A 19706-nucleotide genomic window follows, 5' to 3' on the forward strand; every position below is an offset into this window, starting at 1 on the left:
AATTCACGGAAGTAAAACTAGCAAGTAAAACTTGCAAGTAAAACTAGCAAAATGCAAAACAAATGCGCCCTTAGCACAGCCACAGCAGAGCAAAAAAACTTTCCTGGGCTGGAAGTTCATCTGAAAATCATCTCTTTTTTTTTTCCCTAGTACTGCTGTCTCCCACAGCAAAAGAACACCCCAAAATTCATGCTTTCATGACTCCTGTGCTCCAGGAGTCCTCCGCTTTCAAAGGCTGATGGCTTCTGCACGTGTGTCCTGACCCGGGAACATGTGCCAAGCCTGGAGGGGCTTTAGGAAGGCTCCCAGAGGGAGGGGAGCTCCCAGAGGGAACACCTGAGGTTTGTGTGTGTGTGAATGCTGGAAATAAAGGGGGGTTCCGGAGACCCCTCGCCCCAGTCAGAGAGAAATGAGACAGGCCAGGAGCATCTTTCCCTCCTCCCATTCTGCTCTGCCTCCTCACCGGCAAACAGAGCAGGCAAACGCCCTCGGCAAGGGGAAGCCCCTGGGATTTTCCTTCGGGCTCCTGGGGAGTTCCTGAGTACAGGATGTGATCCCGGGCGGGGTGGCTCAAGGGGGCAGGGGAGGGGGTGGTTCCTCGGCAGGCAGCTCCCCGTGAGTGACCACTGGCAAGGGCGAGCGTGTCAGGCAGGGTGAGGAAGTGGCCCTGGCTGCCCTCAGCCCCCCGGGGACAGCACCATGGCAGGTGGGCTTCCCATAAGTGGAGTGGAAAGCTCTTTATTTAACCTGCGCCCGCCACCTGCCCTCAGCCCCAGCCTTGCCTTCCTCGGGAGCATGCCAGGGCTACTTTTTTGGCAGGCTGAGCCAAAAGAAATGTTTTGCAAGCAAAGGCTCCAGGTAACCCTTTCCCGCCCGGGACTGGCACACTGCAGAGTGCCGGGGCACTCCCCTTGCAGCAGCGTGATGCTGTGCTGCCTGCAGCTCAAGGGAGTCACAGAGCTGGCTCCTCTGGCTGGGCTCCTGTCCCCTCCCCAGTCCCCCTCCTGTCTGGGGACTTCTGCCCCACCGCCCACCGCCCCCACGCCAAGGCCACAAGTGATGCAAGAACCCGAGCAAATGAAGACAAACGACAGCGTTAGGGGTGTGACAGAATGACCGATGATTTAATGCTTCTTGAAGTTTTTTGTTTCCTTCCACAGGGCATTGGTTTTAAAAACAAACAAAACGAGATAAAATAAATTAATTTATGTACACTTTACATACACTGTGTCACATGGAGCTTTGCAGCAACAGTAACCAGAAATCGTTACAAAATAGAAAGTTACATGGCTGTTGCAGACCCTCTGCTGCCTGCAACCTTGAAGGTTGTCATCCTGAGCGTGGTTGGCAAAGTGATAATGTAAACATGTTTAGAAGCATTTACGGTGGACAATGGATGGGCCGGCTTCATCGTATTCCTGCTTTGTGATCCACATCTGCTGGAAGGTGGACAGGGAGGCCAGGATGGAGCCACCGATCCAGACAGAGTACTTACGCTCAGGCGGGGCAATGATCTGGAAAACACCAAGAGAGCTGGGGTCAGGACACAGGATCTGCTGCGGGCGGCAGGCACAGGGCAGTGCTCAGCCCCGTGCAGCTGCTCCCAGGAGCTTCCTGCTCCAGCCTTACCTTGATCTTCATCGTGCTGGGGGCCAGGGCTGTGATCTCCTTCTGCATGCGGTCAGCAATACCCGGGTACATGGTGGTACCCCCGGACATGACGTTGTTGGCGTACAGGTCCTTCCTGATGTCGATGTCGCACTTCATGATGCTGTTGTAGGTGGTCTCATGGATACCTGCAGACTCCATGCCTGGGGGCAGCAGGGGGAAACAGGCAGGGACAGGTTAAGTGCAAAGCGAGAGCCCTGTGGGGTGCCTCCGAACAGAGGGGAGAGCTGCCAAGGGAAGAGAGAGGGAGGAGGGCACACACCGATGAAGGAAGGCTGGAAGAGGGTTTCTGGGCAGCGGAAACGCTCATTGCCGATGGTGATCACCTGCCCGTCAGGCAGCTCGTAGCTCTTTTCGAGGGAGGAGGAAGAGGCAGCGGTGGCCATCTCGTTCTCAAAGTCCAGCGCCACGTAGCACAGCTTCTCCTTGATGTCACGGACAATCTCACGTTCAGCTGTCGGGGGGGGCAAAGACATCAGTGTTTGCAGAGGAGAACAGGGAGCACTTGCTCTGCCTCCATAGCCCTGCTGGGACTCCAGACCCCCAACCACACATCAGCTCCCCCCAGGAACTGTTTTCGGGGCTTGCAATGGGGTGAGAGCATCTCTAGAGGTGCGAGAGTTGGAAGCGAGGGGGAACTTTTTGGAGGAGGGAATGGTGCTTACCTGTGGTGACAAAGGAATAGCCACGCTCAGTCAGGATCTTCATCAGGTAGTCCGTGAGGTCCCTGCCGGCCAGATCCAAGCGCATGATGGCGTGGGGCAGGGCATACCCTTCATAGATGGGGACGTTGTGTGTCACACCGTCACCGGAGTCCAGCACGATACCTGGGGAGACAAGAAGCAGCCATGAGAGATGTGGCCCACAGAGGGTCCTGCCCTGGGGGGCAGAGTGCTTGTCAGAGGCAGGGGACCAGTCCCGGGTGTCCTTGCTCGGGGAAGAGGAGCCAGCAGGACTTTGCACTCACCAGTGGTACGGCCAGAGGCGTACAGGGACAGCACAGCCTGGATGGCCACATACATGGCAGGGACGTTGAAGGTCTCAAACATGATTTGGGTCATCTTTTCACGGTTGGCTTTGGGGTTAAGGGGGGCCTCAGTGAGCAGAGTGGGGTGCTCCTCTGGGGCGACACGCAGCTCATTGTAGAAGGTGTGGTGCCAGATCTTCTCCATGTCGTCCCAGTTTGTGATGATGCCATGTTCAATGGGGTACTTCAGGGTCAGGATACCTCTCTTGCTCTGGGCTTCATCTCCTACGTAGGAGTCCTTCTGACCCATACCCACCATGACGCCCTGCAGGGGAGGAAAGCGGGGGCTCAGCAACCTCTCCAGGGGCAGCAGCAGGGGGCTCCCCGGCAGGACAGGAGCATGCGGAGGGCTGGAAGGCAGCAGGGATCCGCAGTCACGGCTGTGGCAGGGCGAGCGGGGAGGCTCGGAGGGGGAGTGCGCCGTACCTGATGGCGGGGGCGGCCAACGATGGAGGGGAACACGGCCCTGGGGGCATCGTCCCCGGCGAAGCCAGCCTTCACCAGGCCGGAGCCGTTGTCGCACACGAGCGCGGTGGTCTCGTCCTCGTCACACATGGTCTCGGCTGCGTCTGCGGGGGCACAGGGCAGCGGGGCTGAGCCTCACGGCCGGCCGGCAGCCGCGGGCGGTGGCGGCGGGGCCGGGGCTTACCTGGGCTGGCTGCGGGCTCCGCGCGTCGGGCAGAGAGAGAGGCTCCCGCTTCTCGCCGGGTCACTCGTGGCCGCCGCGGCCGCCGCCGAGCTTTTTATCACGGCGGGCGGCGGCAGCGACCGGCCCCCAGGAATGCGGCCCCGGCCGATCCCATATTTGGTGTCGGGCCCGGCGCGGCCCCGGCCCGGCGGTGCCCAAAGAAGGCGCTCCTGGCCCCGGCCCAGGTGAGCCGGGCCCGGCCGTATAAGGCGCGTCTGCCGAGCCCCCCCCGCCACCGCCCGCGGCCGGGGCCGAAATAATCCCCCGGCAGCACCGGCCCCGTTAAGGGCAAAGCAGGTGGGGGAGGTCGGGAGCCCCGCGGGGCTCGGCGGGGCAGGAGGAGAGCGGCATCGGCTCCGCGGCCGCCACGTGCCGAGGCTTGGGGCTGCGAAGGGAAACCCGTCTCTCCCGGGTCTTTGCCATTGCTGTAGGTGAGCCCGGGGGGAGAAAGGTAACTGGGAGAGAAGTGACAAGGTAGATCCCTGGTTCGCAGGGCACACGGTGACAGCCCATGCAAAACCCACAACTTTACACATGAAGTTAAAGCCATGCATCATTTCCTTGCTGTGATTTAAAAATGGAAAATAAATGCACAGGATAACATCTGTCAGACAAATGCCTGAAGAGAAGCCCGGTAAAGGATTAATCCTGGTCTGGTCCCAGAAGCCTGACGTAGTGGTGAATGCTGGTGCCATTACGAGCGCCCATTGCTGGCCGCTGAGCTCGGCCAGGCAACATAGGAACCCTTCAGCCATCCCTGTGGCTCACCCTTTCCAAAAGGAGCGTGGTCTCACAGGCGAGTCATCCCTGACGAGCCGAAGGTACTATGCAAGTGAAAAGGAACAGTTCATCTCCTTCAGCTATGGGTATTTAGGCAGAGATTCCATGTGGGACACTTGGAAGGTTTTACAGATACTGGGTTTCCAACAGAAAGAAGAGGCAGTAATGCAAGCAGATTTGCAGCCCTGACAGCATGTTGATGCAAATCAACCCTCATGATCCTCTCTGAAGACACAGTCAAGTGTAAATCCTTTGAAAATTTAGGGAGTCAGGCAAGAAGGAAGAGGAATAGTAGGATAGAAGCACTGTGCTGTGAGGAGTCTCCTGTGAGTGAAGGTATTTCTGCAGTTGATTTCTCTACTGCAAGGCTGAGCAGACAGCTCAACAGAGAAGCAGAAAACTTTTCTCTTCCCCTGTTTAACTTCTGCATCCTCCAGGTTGGCAGCATTCTTCTTTACCTCTGGCAGCCTTTTAATTATTCCTGCTATAGATTTTGAATTCCTGTCAAGTTGTTATTAAAACATGCTCTTCTCTCACCCTGTTCCTCAACTTGTATTATTCTTCACTTCTGTCATCAACAACTGGCAATACAAAAATCGGAAGCCTGAAAGCACTTAAAGGCATCACAACCACCAAATCTATTTACAGAAGTGTAGTGCTTCATTCTGGTTTCCAAAATATGGCTGGTTGTGTTGAATCAGAAATCAAGTAACAGAAACCCTAACGTTGCTGAAAGATAAACATCGTTAATCCTGCAATTAAACACGATGCAAGCATAAACCCACTCTATCCCTTCTGTTCCCTTTTATTTTCTCTCTACCCCAATCTAGTTTACAGCAAAGTACCCAAATGGCAATGTTAAATTCTCCCACTTCTGAGTAAAATATCATTTTCTGCAGGTAGATCTGATGTTTATCTGGATTCACTAAATGAATGTGGTTTTTGTCTCAAGTTGGAGTTAGTTTCCAGTACGAGTTAGTTTGCAGTACAGGGCACAAAGAACTCGCTATCCACCATGCATAGCTTCTGAAACTGATCACAAATGACAACTGAAAAACTTTCCTGCTGCTCTGGTGACAGCAAAGGATGCAAATGTGTACCTCCCGTACTTTGCGTGCTCTCTCTTACTGAGAAAATAACTATTTAAGAAACAACGTATATCCTTATTCAAGGAGAGCTTTTCATCCCCCTCAGGCAGTTTTAACCCTCATCTTTTTGTCACAAGTTTGTTTTTGTTACACTTAGAAACAAGCTAGAGCTGTGGCATTTGCCACCTTCCATATGCAGTGGTAAATGAAGGCATCCTCCTGGAGCAGTAATCTGAGACAGGGGCTCTGCACCAGCACAGTTTATTACATAATGAAGCAGAGGACAGAGAGGAGGAATAACCCTGAGTCCCAGACTCTTCAAACTTTCCAACAGAATAGAGAACCAGTTCAACATTACTAGTACAAGAACATTAAACATCTGTTTAGACGTGGAAGTTATTTTAATGAGGCTTTGTTTAAGTAAACTCATTGTAAGTAGCCTTCTGTTTTGGCAATAGTCAGATGGAAAGCTGTTGTATAAACGCCAAATGCCTCCCAACCCAGCAGCAGAGTAAAACAGTTGAAAACCTGACACAGCTCATCCTTTCTCAAAAACCTGGATAATACTTTTACACCAACCATGATAAACATGATCCAGCAGAGAGCCCAGGCACTTGGAAACAATGGATAAGGGTGATCAGAACACTTGCACCTGGAGCAAGCTTTCCAGGGCTTGCCCTGCCACTCCTGACAGAACACAGAGATCTGGCCAACAGTCTAGGAAGAGATGAGATATCCCCAAAGTGATATATGGTGGACAGTCAAAGAGATTGCTCTTCAAGCAAAACTCAGGAGTCTAGGAAAAGTTAAGACAGAACATATTTTGGCAGGGGCAAGCAATCGCTTCTTCCATTAGTCCCTTTCTCCCAAAACCCTGCTAAGTTGATCAACGTGAAACCGCCCTCAAAGTGACATTCAGGCGAACACGTGGAATTCCTCCAAGGCTTTAAACGAGTGACTCCTTTGAAGCTGGAGCTGGGAGTTACGCTCACACTTCCCAGCCACGCAAGACTGCAGAAGAGCAAAGTTCGCTGCTTAGAACAATCTTAGAAGATGACTGCTGGTGCATTTCTTTCCCATATTAGTTTGAACCTCTCTACATAAATCTATTCTTCCAAACATGTTCAGACTCTCAGCCCAGCTTACTGTATTAGTACAGGGAGGAGGGGAAGCCTCGGAAGGGGAGCTGTGCTTTTAAAACTAGAAACTGGATTCTCTTCAACCAATTTAACTTCTGACCTTCTCAGCTGTTAGATCAAGTTGTTGCAGCAGGCATGGAGCCAGACAAGTAAAACATAAGGGCGTGCAAGTTGCTCTGCAGTCAGTTTCTGGCTCTTGAGCTACATGCAAACGAAAGGTGCAATGCATCAGATTGCAGTAACTTTTACTGAAAGACTAAATTCTGCTGTTAATCAGAATAATTGAGAAATTGTTTCTTTTTAAAATTATTCCCATGTCGGAGATAACTAAGCGGGACACTGGCGTTAAAAAGGAAAAAAGGAAATCAGTAGTGCCTACCAATAGAGACCAAGGCATGGGAGTAAGGAAGATCATGCTGTACTCCCACACTTTCATAAATGCTTTCGAGGTTTCTTCTGAGCCTAAGCACAAGCAGTTGCTGTGAATGACTGCATGGTGAGCTGCTAATCCCATTTTACATGTATGCTAGAAATAGCTTAAAGGGAAGTTAAATGGATACAATACTAAAACGTTTGGAAAAAGTTTAACAGATGTGAACTGAAAGAATGGAGTATTTACTGGACCAGAAGGCTTTGAATGAGAGCTGCACTTTACCCCTTTCTGTCACAAGCTGAGTGATCAGTGACAAGCCAGTTATCCTCTTTGTGCAATTAACCTTTAATGCAAAACTGAAATTACCTAGTTTCTACAGCAAAAAGTGTTGTACAAAGAAAGAGTGGCGTTATCTGAGAGAATAACCTGTTGTTTCTCAAGTAATGTACGCAGTCACCCAGCATCAATGTGTTCAGTATTTTCTCTGAACTGAAATCACAGCCTCAGCAGTGACAACACAAGTTTCCCACTCTTTGCAGCAGGTCTCTGACTTTCACCCTGTGTGTGGTTTTCACCCTGTATGTATCTTTGAGTCTCAGACAGGACACATTCTAATGAAGATACAGAACAAAACAGCAAGTTTATGAAAGGCACAGAAAATGAAAACTTTATTTTTATTTTGCCTGAAAACACAACTCTGCATCCCCTGACTAAAGCATCAATGTCTATACATTTAAGACCAAGTATATTACTCATACAGAGTTTATCACAAAACTTTAGCAAAAAACTAAACAGAATATAAAAAAGTAAACATTAATTCAGGAGTTCTTTAGAAAAAATATTTTAAAATCCCAGTGAGAATCATGCTTGTCCCTGAACATAGAGTTCATAGTTTGCTTTTAACACAAATTCAAAGTAAGAGTTGTATTTCAAGTTGCCGAGTTCATTTGATTGAAGCAAGTCCTTCACCTCTGGTAAATACTCACTTAGCTGAACTCCTACAAAACAAAACAATTTATTACATCTCTGATTAAAATACTTTGCATTAGCAGTTAATATCATTTTTAAGTAAACACCATGTCTGCCTCACAGCTAAATTACTCTTTTGGAATTGGGAAGCCCTGATTCTATTATACACATCAAGAAATACAATAAAGCTTAAGTAGCCTGTAAAACGGAGTTAATTTTTTTTTTTAAATCCAGAGTTCAGTAATTCAATGATTAAACTGAAAATCCAAGTCTTTACACAGCACTTCATAAAAATAAAAATAAATAAAAAATAAAAGAAAGGCAAGAGAAAAGAAAGCTCAGTCATACAATAACTATATATCAGTTGCAACAGTTCCAGCGCAGGGTCTTAAAAATGCAAGGGAATTGACAGGATTGAACACACAAAATGGGAACTTTTCTGAAATACTCAAGTTTTGTGTTTTTCACATGAAGCTCTATGTGTTCTGCAAAAAGTTTCTATGCAGTAATATTTGAAATAGGCCTTGACTCCCAGTTGCTTCTCTTCTCTCCCTCCCTCCTCCAGCTGTAAATTCCAGGGCCATAACTTCCTATAGTCAGCTTTAAGTGGAAAATGGGAGGTGTACTTTTTTTTGTTTTGGCTTTTGGAGAGAAAAAACAAAAAAAATATTGGCTAAAATAGATTAAATTCTACTGAGTGACAGTCAATTAGTTACTATCCTGGATCTTACAGAAGAGACATATCTACCCCCAGAAGACCTACTTTACTGTACAGTAAGCAACTGCTAAAAATCTGTAGAGTGCTCTACTGAGCAAATATCTTAAAGATACTAATATTACAACCAAGAAATCTGCCCATCTCTTATCTCCCTGAACAGTTTACAGAGATAGAATTAGCCCCAAATGATTTTAACTGCCTAGTGGAATGAATTTTTTATTACTCTGAGAATTTAATAATGCTACTGTTTACATACTGATCTTAAGCAGCTTTTGAAACATAAATTTCAAAACATTCAACTATATTTAAGTACACTTTACCTTCTTTCAACAGCTTTTGTAGTATTTTCACAAATATACTATCTTTAGATGCTTCAATTGGATCATCTCTACCATCTGAACAGGACCATCTGCAAGTCAAAGAATAATTTCGGGAAAGAATTACACAGATAAAATAATAGGTACACTAACAAGATAAAAAACCCAAAACACAGGAAAATTAGATAAATTAACAAAGGTGATTAATACATGGAAGCATTATGTGCTTGGTTATAGCTCAGTGCAAGAGGTTTTTTTCTACCTTGTGTTAAAGAGTCATTATTCCAGTAAAACTGCAACAAAACTGCTCTACTATAATGTAGTCTAGTTAGAAATGTTTCCTATTTTTAAACTATTCAAAATCCCAACCAAACAACACTATTTCTTTAATATAAAAGTATTATCCATTGAGATAAGCAGTACCTATTCTCAGTAATTATATTTTACAACTGAGGTGATGAAAGTGTAGGTTTTTTTTTTTTTGGTAGAATAAAGCAAGAGAAGCAACCTGCTAGTGTGAAAAAAATCAAAACAAAACAAATACCAAACACTGAGAAAATAAATGGGGAAAAAAATTGCAAAATCTAAGTTGCAGGCCTGTAACAACACATACAGTCACAAAACAAATAGTTTATCTACTTTGTGATTAAACATAAAGACTCATAAATACCAGTCTCATCTGTGATAAAAAAAATCCCAAACAGATTTTTCTAAGAGGAATATTGTTTTAAATGACAATTTTTTCATCCTTGCAGAGTTTTATATGCTCCAGTTTAAATTCAACACCAACCTAACTTGTTTTGCTGTGATTCTAACCTTTCAGTTGTTAAAATTTCCTGTTCCATGTGCTAAGCTGTCAGACAAAACTGGTTCTCATATCACTCCCTCAACTACCACAGGCCTGTGGGACGTGCTTGTAACAGATCTGAACCTGGATCCAGAAGCTATTATTGACAAATCCTCTGTACTTCACTGGTTTTACCCTGGATGTCTCTTCAGCTCCTAAATGTCTAGGATTACATCTTTAATTCCACTGGGAAGAATGTGAGGGAAGGAGGGAGGGAAGGGGGATGTTCTCCCCTTGGGCACAGAGGAGGATAGTGAGGACACAAACAGAGCATTAGGAGCCCACTCAGCAAGGATCTCCATCCTACCCCAGAACCTTCTCACCATCTGTAGCCCTCAGGTTAGAAACCACAGGCCATCCTCAAAAGTAGGCGCTGTCACATCTTGAATGTTTACTTTTGTACACAGGTGAAAGTTAACACCATCTCTCTGTAAGCCTTTGGGAGCCTTGCTGGACTGGAAACTCAGCTGGGACATCAAGTTTTCCACCCACTATTCAGTGTAAAGTGTATCTCAGATCGCCTCTGCTTAGCTGCCAGAGTGGCCAAAATCTTGTCACCATTGCACGTGTTCGAACGGTTAAAATACCGCATTCAAACCCCTGTGTTTGTCCAGGGCAGACAGATCATAAACCAGTCACTGGATTGGGGCCATGCAGCACCTGAACTCTTCTGCCTTTAAAATTACAGGAATGGAAAACACTTGGAATAGTGTGAACCTCTCTCTGCTTATGATTTGTATTATATATGGAAATAACTTACCATGCAATTAGGAATTATTTCCCAGACACCACTGCCATTTGGAATCTATCCTATGCATAAGTGTGAATCCAAATGCTGCTTATTTCCATTTTAATCACAAATGGCACAGTGCATTTGGAATGTATTCTCTCCTCATCTTTTCTTCCTTACCTTCCTCTTGGAACATAGGTGGGAGTTAGGAAAGTCGGAAGACTTCAGAGAGTTGGAAAGGAAAGGGAGGAAATGCCATTTGTGTTATTTAACCTGGGGAAGAACAGTACCACTGTTTGATGAGAAGATCTCTGTGACCAACTGGATTCTGCCTGTATTTGGTTTTCAACATCCACAAGAGTGGCTCTTCTAAGCACTGGTTAGGCTTTGATCTTACAGCCAGGAACGCAGTTTTAACTCAAAAAGGTCATGAAATTGCCAGTATGGTTCAATGGCAAAACCTGACTGAAATAAAAGCTTGCAGGAATGACCTCTGCCTGTGTTGTCTTATTAAAAGGTTCTACTTAAGATGCTTCATAAGGGAAAAAAAAAAAAAAAAAAAAAAAGTTCAAAAAAGTTCAGCATTGGTCACTTCTTTTACTCCGGGAAAGGGTTCAAGAACAAAAGCTGCATGGGTTATGGGTTCATTTCTGCATCAGGTGCCAGCACTGCACAGTAGGTTGCCAGTAAGATAAACCAACAAAATACTGCAGATTTTTTTTTGCTGTGGTTTCACTTTACAAATAAGAACACATGTTCTGATCAGACACATTATACTTTACTAACCTTATCCTGTGAAATTAAATATTTTTGGTGAATTAGAGAATACTACACTAAAATATAATTCTGGAAAAGCTGTGTCTCAGGAACCTATATTTATACTTACCCATCTCTTTGGAGAGCCTTACAGAGAATTTTAAGTTTAAGATCATTTACATCCACTTCTTCTTCCTTCAATTCATATAAGGAGAAAAGACAGGCATATTAAAATTCCAGGGTTTTTTACAAAGAAATAATCACTCTGTCACACAGACTGCACCAATGAATTAGATTCTTCAATCACCAAATGCAATTTTTAACATATGCTCTGATGTTTTAACAGATGATCTGATTGGACTGTTGAAACATTAAACACTGCTTGTTTCCATATGAAATCATGGACTCAGACTTTCTACAGCATCACTTGACTGCTGACAACCAACTAACACAGCTTGTAAAAGGGCACAAAAATACCAATTTGCAAAACATTGTATTCAAGGCAAATTTTATTTTACCATGTGCTAAATGATGAGTGGAGTCAAAGCTCTTTTTTTCGGTATGGCCAAGCTGACTAACATGCATTAGTGTCCACATTAAGATATAGGTTATATGAAAACATTAGTGTTTTCAAAGATATACATTTGATTTGAAAAGGGCAGTTTCTTCATTGCACAGAAACCACCACCTCTGATTTGTGCTGAATGGTTCTACACAAGTTTTTAGGAATTTACTATCTTGGGGAAAAAAATCTGAAATTGCATGGGTTTAGAGTAACATTTATTTTATTGAGAAGGAAAAAAAATACAATTGGAAAAAAGCATATGACAAATCTGTGGTTCAAAGCTATTTACATGTTAGAAAGTGGTGACTATCCCACACCACCTCATGACAATCAGTGAAACTGTCAAGAGAGACACACAAGAACTAAAACACTTAGACCAGTTGATCTTTGTCCTGTTTGGAGACAGCCTGTAGGGGAGCAAGGCTCTGAAAAGAAACTATAGACTATAAATGGGAAGCGAAGATGAAGAGTGTGGTTTTTCTTAAATTATCTAAACTACATTTGGCATTATGTCTCCAGTGACTTAAAAACAAACTGAAAAAACACATCAGGGGTTGCTTTAATTACCATACACTAAGCTAACATGTTAATTAGCTACCCTAGCTTAATTAATAATAAAAAGGTCTCTAGGTTAGAAATCCTTCAAAAAGTTTTCCTACCTCATCAATATATTCCAGCAGATCAAGCGCTTTCTTGAAGTCATATTCATTGGCTCTTCTGTTCTCATCACATATGAACAACTATGAAATCAGAGATTAACATGGAGAATTATTTTTAGCCTACAAACTAACATAACCGGTATCAGGGACAACCCACTGTGGGAAGACCACCACATATTTTCTACTTACATGACCTTCTCATGAAAATATGTCTTGATTCAACCGCTAGTATTTTTATAGTAAGGAATATACTTAAGGTTTTAGAGCAGCATTCCACCTACGTGACAATGGTCTGTGGACAAATGATACTGGATACAAGGCTGCTGGGTTTCAAATTTAAGTGCCATTTAAGGCTGCAACATTCCTGGACTACTGTAGGCAGAGCTCAGCTCCACAAATAAGCTCTCCGAATTATTTTGGTAATTAAGCTCAAAGCAGTACTTCAGCACATGTGCTGCCTTTCACCCCTTAAAAACAACAAGTTCCCCTCAGTATTTCAAATCACCCAAGTATAAATTAGTACTTCAAAGAAAAACTAACATTAACACTCTCTTAATTTACACTGAGTTTCATTTTTGCATTGCAAGCAGCAAGTATTAACAGTAGTTTGACAATAAGAGTGAATTCAGAAGGAAAACTGTTGTGGTGCTAGCCCTTGCCAAGTCCTGACCGACACTTCCTACTCTTCCCTAATCCCACAGATAGCCTTACTGAAAGACACAGGTAAGGACTTCACAGTCTGCTATCAGCACAGTTCTAAGAAAATGACCAAAATGTAAACAAGCATGCTTGTTTACATGCTAGCTTTTGATTTTCCACAGGATCACAGAAAAATACAGAAAAATTGACACCCAGACATCAGTGACTTCTTTTACAATGTATTGCTGTTATTCATGGAGTATTTTTTGTGTGCATCATTGGATGGTAAAAAAATGTGGCAAACAAGGCAGAATCAGTTAGGCTACTGGTTCCTGGCTGATCCCAGAAAGGAGTGTGAAAAAGGAGTCAGCACTATGACTTATCCCAGCACTGGAACAGTTCTAATTTTTGTTTCATTACGGGTTGGATTTTTGTAAAAGAAAACAAAAGTAGAAAGACTTCAGTGCCTCTTTGCAAAAGGTGACCAAAAGCCTCTTCCTGCTTCTAGTACCACCTTTTTCTATCTTGCAGCATCCTTCTCCACTAAGGTAGAATTGTTTGTTCACTCTGCCTTCCAAGTTCTGCTCTATCAAGAATGTAAAGGAAGGTAAAAACTGTCTCATATCGAAAAACTGTTTTAGACCAGTAAATCAATTTCTGTTACTGATCTGATCTGCTTTTTCTTGCAGCAGCACTCCAAAGCACACATTCGACAGAAAAAACTAGGACTAAAGCCATCATTCTGATGTTTGCTGGTAGGAACTAAGTGAAGTCAAACTAATTCATACATCAGATCTTTAGGATCTTAGATCTTAGCAAGTTATATAAGGGATAAATGCAGCTGTGACCTTCTCATTTATTTCATCACAAAGGGGCAGAAAGCATACTGGAAGTTTACCTGTGTAATGAAGAAAACATGGGACACTTACATCAATGAGCTGAGATGCAGACAGCACTGGCATATCGTTGAGGTTCAACTGTTTCTCTGCCAGGAGTTGTTCGGGAAGTGTCTCCTGATGTAACAAAAAGCGCTCCTGCTCTGATATTTCTTGTAGTCATTTAAGGAAATGAATGTTTCATGTTACTAAAATGTAATAATAAATTTTGTGGCACAACAGCAACTGTCAAGCCACAGTATTATTCAAGTCTACAAGCGTTTGTTATGAAGCATTCTCTTTGGACTCTCATCCATGTTCCCAAAGCACAGAAATACTTCCACTTCAATACTGCCTTCCCAGACCTTACTTTCTACTCATGTTCCCAGTGTAATGAAAATGCATAACTCTAATTTTGCCCGAAAACTTCAAAATTAATACAGAGGATTGGATGGAAGCTGTTGCACTGCACAGGAAAATGAGCTGGTTGCAACTTGAGGGAGCTGTGCCATGGACATGTTCCATCTCGTGAACTGTTCAATTTTTGACTGTTTTGTACTTGCCAGTATGAGCTGCTTTAGGATGAGAAACTTGCTAGTCTGAGACATCCAAAATGGAATAATATCAACCACACATTATTCCACAAATAGAATTATATCAACTAACTGCCCTTTCCACCAACTTCCACTGCATGTGAGAATAGGGAAAATAATTCTGTGGAGCATTTCATCTGTTTAGAGGAATAAGCAAAATGTGGCGGAAATAATTAGTCTTTCTTTATCAATAGGAAAGTGATACACAAAGAGTTTAAGTTTTAACAACCACATCATGTGCCACACAGAAATGTGTAGCAGAATGCAGTCCAGAATGAATTTTGAGAGTCCTTGAGTCCATTGAAATAAGGCTTTGATTATCTCATTTGTCATTTTAAAATTTTCCTATTTAAAGGTGAGATTCTTCACATCAGCACAGGCATTTTCAGAGTGATAAAAAACAGATTTAAACTTCAAGATTTCATACAATGCTATACGACTTAAAAGGCAGATAATACATTATTATTATGTGCTAAAAATAATTTTTAAAGCCTACTTAGTTAACCTAATTATTACCAGGCTTTTTCAAAAGGATTTAAGAACTATTCATTACATAGATGGATAAAAACGCAGATAAACAGAAGCAAGCTTGAACAGCGACCCTGAGTCATATTCCAAAGCTTCCCCCTGGTGGCCAGAATCCTTCAACCAGTACTGCAAAACTGCTTTTTCTCAAACTCACAGCACATGTACTGCACAAACAGTATTTTCCAAAGGGATAGGAATGGCAGAGCAGTGGAACCATTGCATTTGGTAAAGAAGCAGGATAGATATTTGTACTTCTCCTGTTCACATAATTTCAGACAGAGTACAGCAAAACACTGCCATGGTAACCTTCCTAGATAAGAGAGCAAAACCTTGAGAAAGCACTTCTTGATCACAACTGTATATATTTGCAACTGTTATTGCACTACAGCACAGTTACAGGATTTCCTTGTATAGCCTAACAGCCTCAGGACTTGAGAAGAAATCAAAAGTGAAAGCCATTCTATAAATGGGCTCTAAGAAATTAACTTTTTACCTTGCATCTGAAATATAAAATGCAGATTCATTTTTCATTAAAATATGTTCAGTGTGAATGGCTGACAACTTTCAGCCACTTCTCAAAGTACATGTGCAGCTTGTTATTTTTGCCAAGAAGCTTGTTATTTTTGCCAATATTATACATATTAGTAGAAAAAGTGGAAAGGTACAGATTTGCCATACTTGTAGTCCTAACTCACAGATGAAAGTGAACACTGAGGTTAGTGCCTCACTCTGCCTTCTTTGTGCTTCCTAAAATGAGCAAAATCATCAGCCCATTTATCCTTATCACACTAAGTCAGCACCCTCAACATAAAAAATCAACAAATCTCCAAAATTAACGGGATTCTAATTCAGTAATTTAGTAAATCTTTTCTTCACTTTGTCCTGTTTTTATTTCTTACCTTCTATTTTCTCTTGCAGTATGTCTTCTGAGAAGTCCGATGCTAGTGCAGCTAATTTGCTCAAGCCAAGAAGTGTTTTCTTCTTTGCAAAATATCGTGTCTCCATATTTGCTAAAGTCTGCAATGTTCTGTGAGCCTAAAATTAATAAAGATGTTAGAAATCAGTTTTGTAAATTAGGATCAGAAGGTTAACAGACAAGAATTTTACCAGAAGTCTCACAGCTATTTATTGTTTGCAATACTATAACCCTTAATTTTAAAAGTTGTTCAATTGGCACAGTGAAACTCTGCCTTACACCCTCCAACAAGATGCTCTCTCCTTCAACAATATATTTAAAAAATCTTTTTATTGCTAATAAAAAAAACCCTATTGCACTCTCAAAGGATAAATTGCAATCTCACACGTATCTTTAGGATCTAATTCAATTCTTTGCAATAAAAGCCAGGCAAATATGTTTTGACAGAACACTTTTTCTTGCAGATTGTTTTACCAGTTAATGTGGGAATTTGAAAAACCAGAATTGTGTATAACTTCTGCAGTAACCAAATACAGAGGCAAGAATTCGTTTACCACACAAAGGAACAGTTTCTGAGCACTTACTCAGAAATAAACTACCTACACAGAATTAGACCCCCTCTTCACCCCCTCTTCAAAGTGCTTTGCCATGACATGAAAACTTCAAGTGACACAAACGTAATATTACAATATTCTCAGAGTGGTTTTTACTTGTTTTGGTTGGGGTTGGTGGGTGGGACTTTGTTTGTTTAGGAGGGATACGGCATTATGAACCTATAGTTTGCAGTAGGATAATATTTCCACGGTTTTCATGCTTAACAAACGTGCACATGGACTGAAAGAAACCATTTTTGATTTGAAATACTTTTAACTGTTAAATTAAATGTATTTTTAAGTCTAGCAGAATGAAGGAAAGACTAACCAGCAAGAAGAGGGAACGTAACTGGAAAGCCCAGAAGGCAACGAATGATCATGTTTAAAAACAATGTCACATTAATATACCCACATGCACATTTGCTATTAAAACTACTTTAAACTATGAATGTAAGTAATTAAAGTTACCAACAGCTTTTTTACTTTCATGATACCTCCAAATTCCTTAGCTTTAAGATGCTAGTCTTGAAAGAGAAGTTTCAGTTTTTCCCTGGCTGGATAATATTATAATGCTATTGATCTTCAATATAAATCCCCAATTCCATCAAAGTCATGCTCGTGTAGCCAAACCAAACTTCCTCAGTAAAAAATACAAGCCACCAGCCAGGGATGAAAAGCAGCCCTAATTTCCATTACATGGTGCTGTGGCTTACATGAGATACCAGATAGTGCCTGAAGGGAGGCTTTTGGTACTCCAAAAGTACCAAATTAATTATCCGCAATCTTTCCCCTAACTCACCTGGACAAGCTGTCTTTTGATGGGGAAGAGTCATAACTCTGGCAATTACCTACTTGAATATGTACCTGACCTGTTCAACATGCAGTATTTCCATTGGCTGTATTTAAGAAACCCCACCTTTTGCAAATCCTGGCTATTGATGTCATGTAACCAGCTCAGATGTTCATGTGCTTGCAAGAAACTGGCCAGCTGTCCATGCTGAGCAATAGGCTGAGATAACAGCTTTCCTCGCTTTCCTTTTTCCAGATACCAGCGGAACAGGAAATCTGAGAAGTTCTGAACATAACAGAAATACAAACAAATTTTAAAAGTTACATTTAATATCTGGTTTGCCTTCTAAGCACTTTATAAAATACAATTGGTAAGAAAAGAGTAAGAACCTGCTTGATAAAGCCAAACACACACACGACAGAAATTACAGTGTTGATAAAAATCCCCGTAAGAGTTCTGATAGAAGGTGTTTAAAGCATTCATGAGCTCTCTGCAACAGATGCTGATAAACACAGAATCCTTCAATTAAAGTGATGGAAGGGCCGAAAGGAAATTCTTCATGTTAGCACATAAGAATGGGAATCACATCAATCACAATTCTTCTTGTCTCATTTTCAGACCTGTTTCTTTGCCCCCTTTCAAAACTCTATGCCTACTATTTCTTTTCATAAAAAAGTTTACTTCAGCTGTCACTGTTTTTGAAACATTCCCTCCTACCTAAAAGTTAATCTTTAACCTTCCTTCTCTTAGACATTGGTTAAAAAAAACCTTTTTTTTTAAAGAAAAAACATCCTATTTTATCCTCAAAAACTTGAATGTGAAAGAACTAATCTGGATTTCTGTTCAAGATTTAATTTAGTCTTTTCAGGACAATATTAGAGTAACGCTAAATTTTAATTGCATTAACAATTTAAAAATGAAGTCTGAAGAGGCCATCAGTCTGATAGTCCATCCATTAGATTTATCTATTCATCTCTACATTTGCAACAGTAACTTCTTTTCTGGAAGTTTTAAGTGTCCCCTTTAAAATAAAGCATATGAAGAGGGAAAAAAAAAGGTAATTTATCTCCTTTGACAGTCAGGCTGAGTATTTTAAGATGCACTACTTTAAAATTTTGCTATAATTTCTGTCTATTACTGATACTTCTGGTTTTTGTTATTTAAACAACCTTTATGTACTCTCTTTACTAGGAAACAAGTAGAGTGCAGGATTTCTGTTCCCCAATAGTCATGGAAAGCTAAACAAATTAATCTCACTAATTCTCAAATTAACACCTTTTTGTTCCAGTCCCACACATTTCAAGCAATCTCTACCACCTCTTCCTTAAGCTTTCTAATATTTCAGCACACTTAATTTTTACATTAAATTTTAACACAGTGGAAAAACCGTCCAACAAATACATAGCAGGACAATGCAAAAAACCCCAAAGTAACAGCCCTAGCTTCCGACTCTTCCTAACTACTTTTATATTAACACATTAATTACTTTTCTATTTATACAGTTAAAAATTTAATCTCTTTTAGAAATTATCCTCCATTTTATGTTATGTTAGTTTAATAAAACAACAGTGTAATGACAACAGCACCTGAGTGAAGAAATCACAAAATGCTAAGAATGAGAAAACATGTCTGGGGCACAAAAAGGTCCCATAAAAAGGCATTGTCCATACAGGCAGTACCTTCATTTCTGCTGGCTAGCTTTGCTTTCCCAATGTAAAATTCTCCATTGAATATTTTACAGTGAACATCGACTTCAATTTTCCACATTACCCCTGTATGTATACATAATTATATAAGCATTTTAAAAAAAACAGGAAAAGAAACCCCAGAAAGAAATAATAAATTTTGCAACATTTCAGGTACAAACTTATTATAAAACACTACCTAAAGGAAATATAAGAGACTTGCCTGATCTGCAAACTGAGTCATGTAGCGTTGTAATCTGGCCTGGTTGTCTGTCTGCTCACACATTTGCACCAGGATATCAAAGTCACAGTACTTCTCTGCTAAAGCAGCTGCCAGCTGGTATTGTCCCAGGGAAACTAAGTAACCAAGAAAAAGTGGTTTTATCAAAGGAGCTCACCTTCGTCTGAGACCAGAAAAATGGAAACAAGTTTTAAGTGTTGTCATTGAGGAGATACTCACACATTCCCAAAGGAACATTTCCCTCCTGCATATATCTCCCATGCACACGCACATTCACAGACCTACCACCTCTGTCCCACAGCACAAGAGGGAAAAAGGGAACACTAAATGGCATCATGTCTTCTATTTCCTCTGGAAGTTAGCATCATCTGCTATTTGCACTGGGGGAGGCAATTCCACCCATGACTTAACATCTACAATAACAGCCACTTAAACGCACAAAGCAAAAAAGCAGCAGCCATAGGCTTTTAAAAAAGAACAGAACAAATAAAGATAACTGGGCTTGCATTGAAGAGAAATTAT

At 42.0% G+C, this 19706-nt stretch overlaps 2 protein-coding genes across 2 annotated transcripts in view; both read right to left on the bottom strand.

Moving 5' to 3' along the window:
• Positions 1 to 1108: 1108 nt before the first annotated feature.
• On the bottom strand, positions 1109 to 3435 carry ACTA1 (actin alpha 1, skeletal muscle). Its single transcript, XM_084201555.1, has 7 exons — positions 3345 to 3435; positions 3122 to 3264; positions 2636 to 2960; positions 2334 to 2495; positions 1931 to 2122; positions 1630 to 1811; positions 1109 to 1514 (listed from the first exon to the last, which is right to left on the bottom strand). The coding sequence occupies exons 2-7, from the start codon at positions 3248 to 3250 to the stop codon at positions 1371 to 1373; spliced, it is 1134 nt and encodes a 377-aa protein (XP_084057681.1). The 5' UTR covers positions 3251 to 3264; positions 3345 to 3435; the 3' UTR covers positions 1109 to 1370.
• A 3974-nt stretch (positions 3436 to 7409) lies between these two features.
• Positions 7410 to 19706, bottom strand: part of NUP133 (nucleoporin 133) — a 30418-nt gene continuing 18121 nt past the window's right edge. The window contains exons 19-26 of the mRNA XM_084202698.1: positions 19167 to 19300; positions 17385 to 17543; positions 15859 to 15994; positions 13893 to 14011; positions 12325 to 12405; positions 11231 to 11295; positions 8771 to 8859; positions 7410 to 7761 (exon numbers count right to left, since the gene is read on the bottom strand). Of these exons, the coding sequence (XP_084058824.1) occupies positions 7625 to 7761; positions 8771 to 8859; positions 11231 to 11295; positions 12325 to 12405; positions 13893 to 14011; positions 15859 to 15994; positions 17385 to 17543; positions 19167 to 19300 (920 nt within the window). The 3' untranslated portion in view covers positions 7410 to 7624. The remainder of the gene's footprint in view (positions 7762 to 8770; positions 8860 to 11230; positions 11296 to 12324; positions 12406 to 13892; positions 14012 to 15858; positions 15995 to 17384; positions 17544 to 19166; positions 19301 to 19706) is intronic.

This window comes from Fringilla coelebs (assembly GCF_963513975.1).
Source record: "Fringilla coelebs genome assembly, chromosome: 3".
Classification (NCBI taxonomy): domain Eukaryota; kingdom Metazoa; phylum Chordata; class Aves; order Passeriformes; family Fringillidae; genus Fringilla; species Fringilla coelebs.

Bases quoted from the DNA above. Each gene is read 5' to 3' on its own strand.
- ACTA1 (XM_084201555.1), bottom strand. From the start codon at position 3,250: ATGTGTGACGAGGACGAGACCACCGCGCTCGTGTGCGACAACGGCTCC. The intron at 2,961-3,121 runs GTACGGCGCACT...CCTCCCCTGCAG, and splicing joins TTGGCCGCCCCCGCCATCAG to GGCGTCATGGTGGGTATGGG. The intron at 2,123-2,333 runs GTAAGCACCATT...CCCCCCCGACAG, and splicing joins CTATTCCTTTGTCACCACAG to CTGAACGTGAGATTGTCCGT.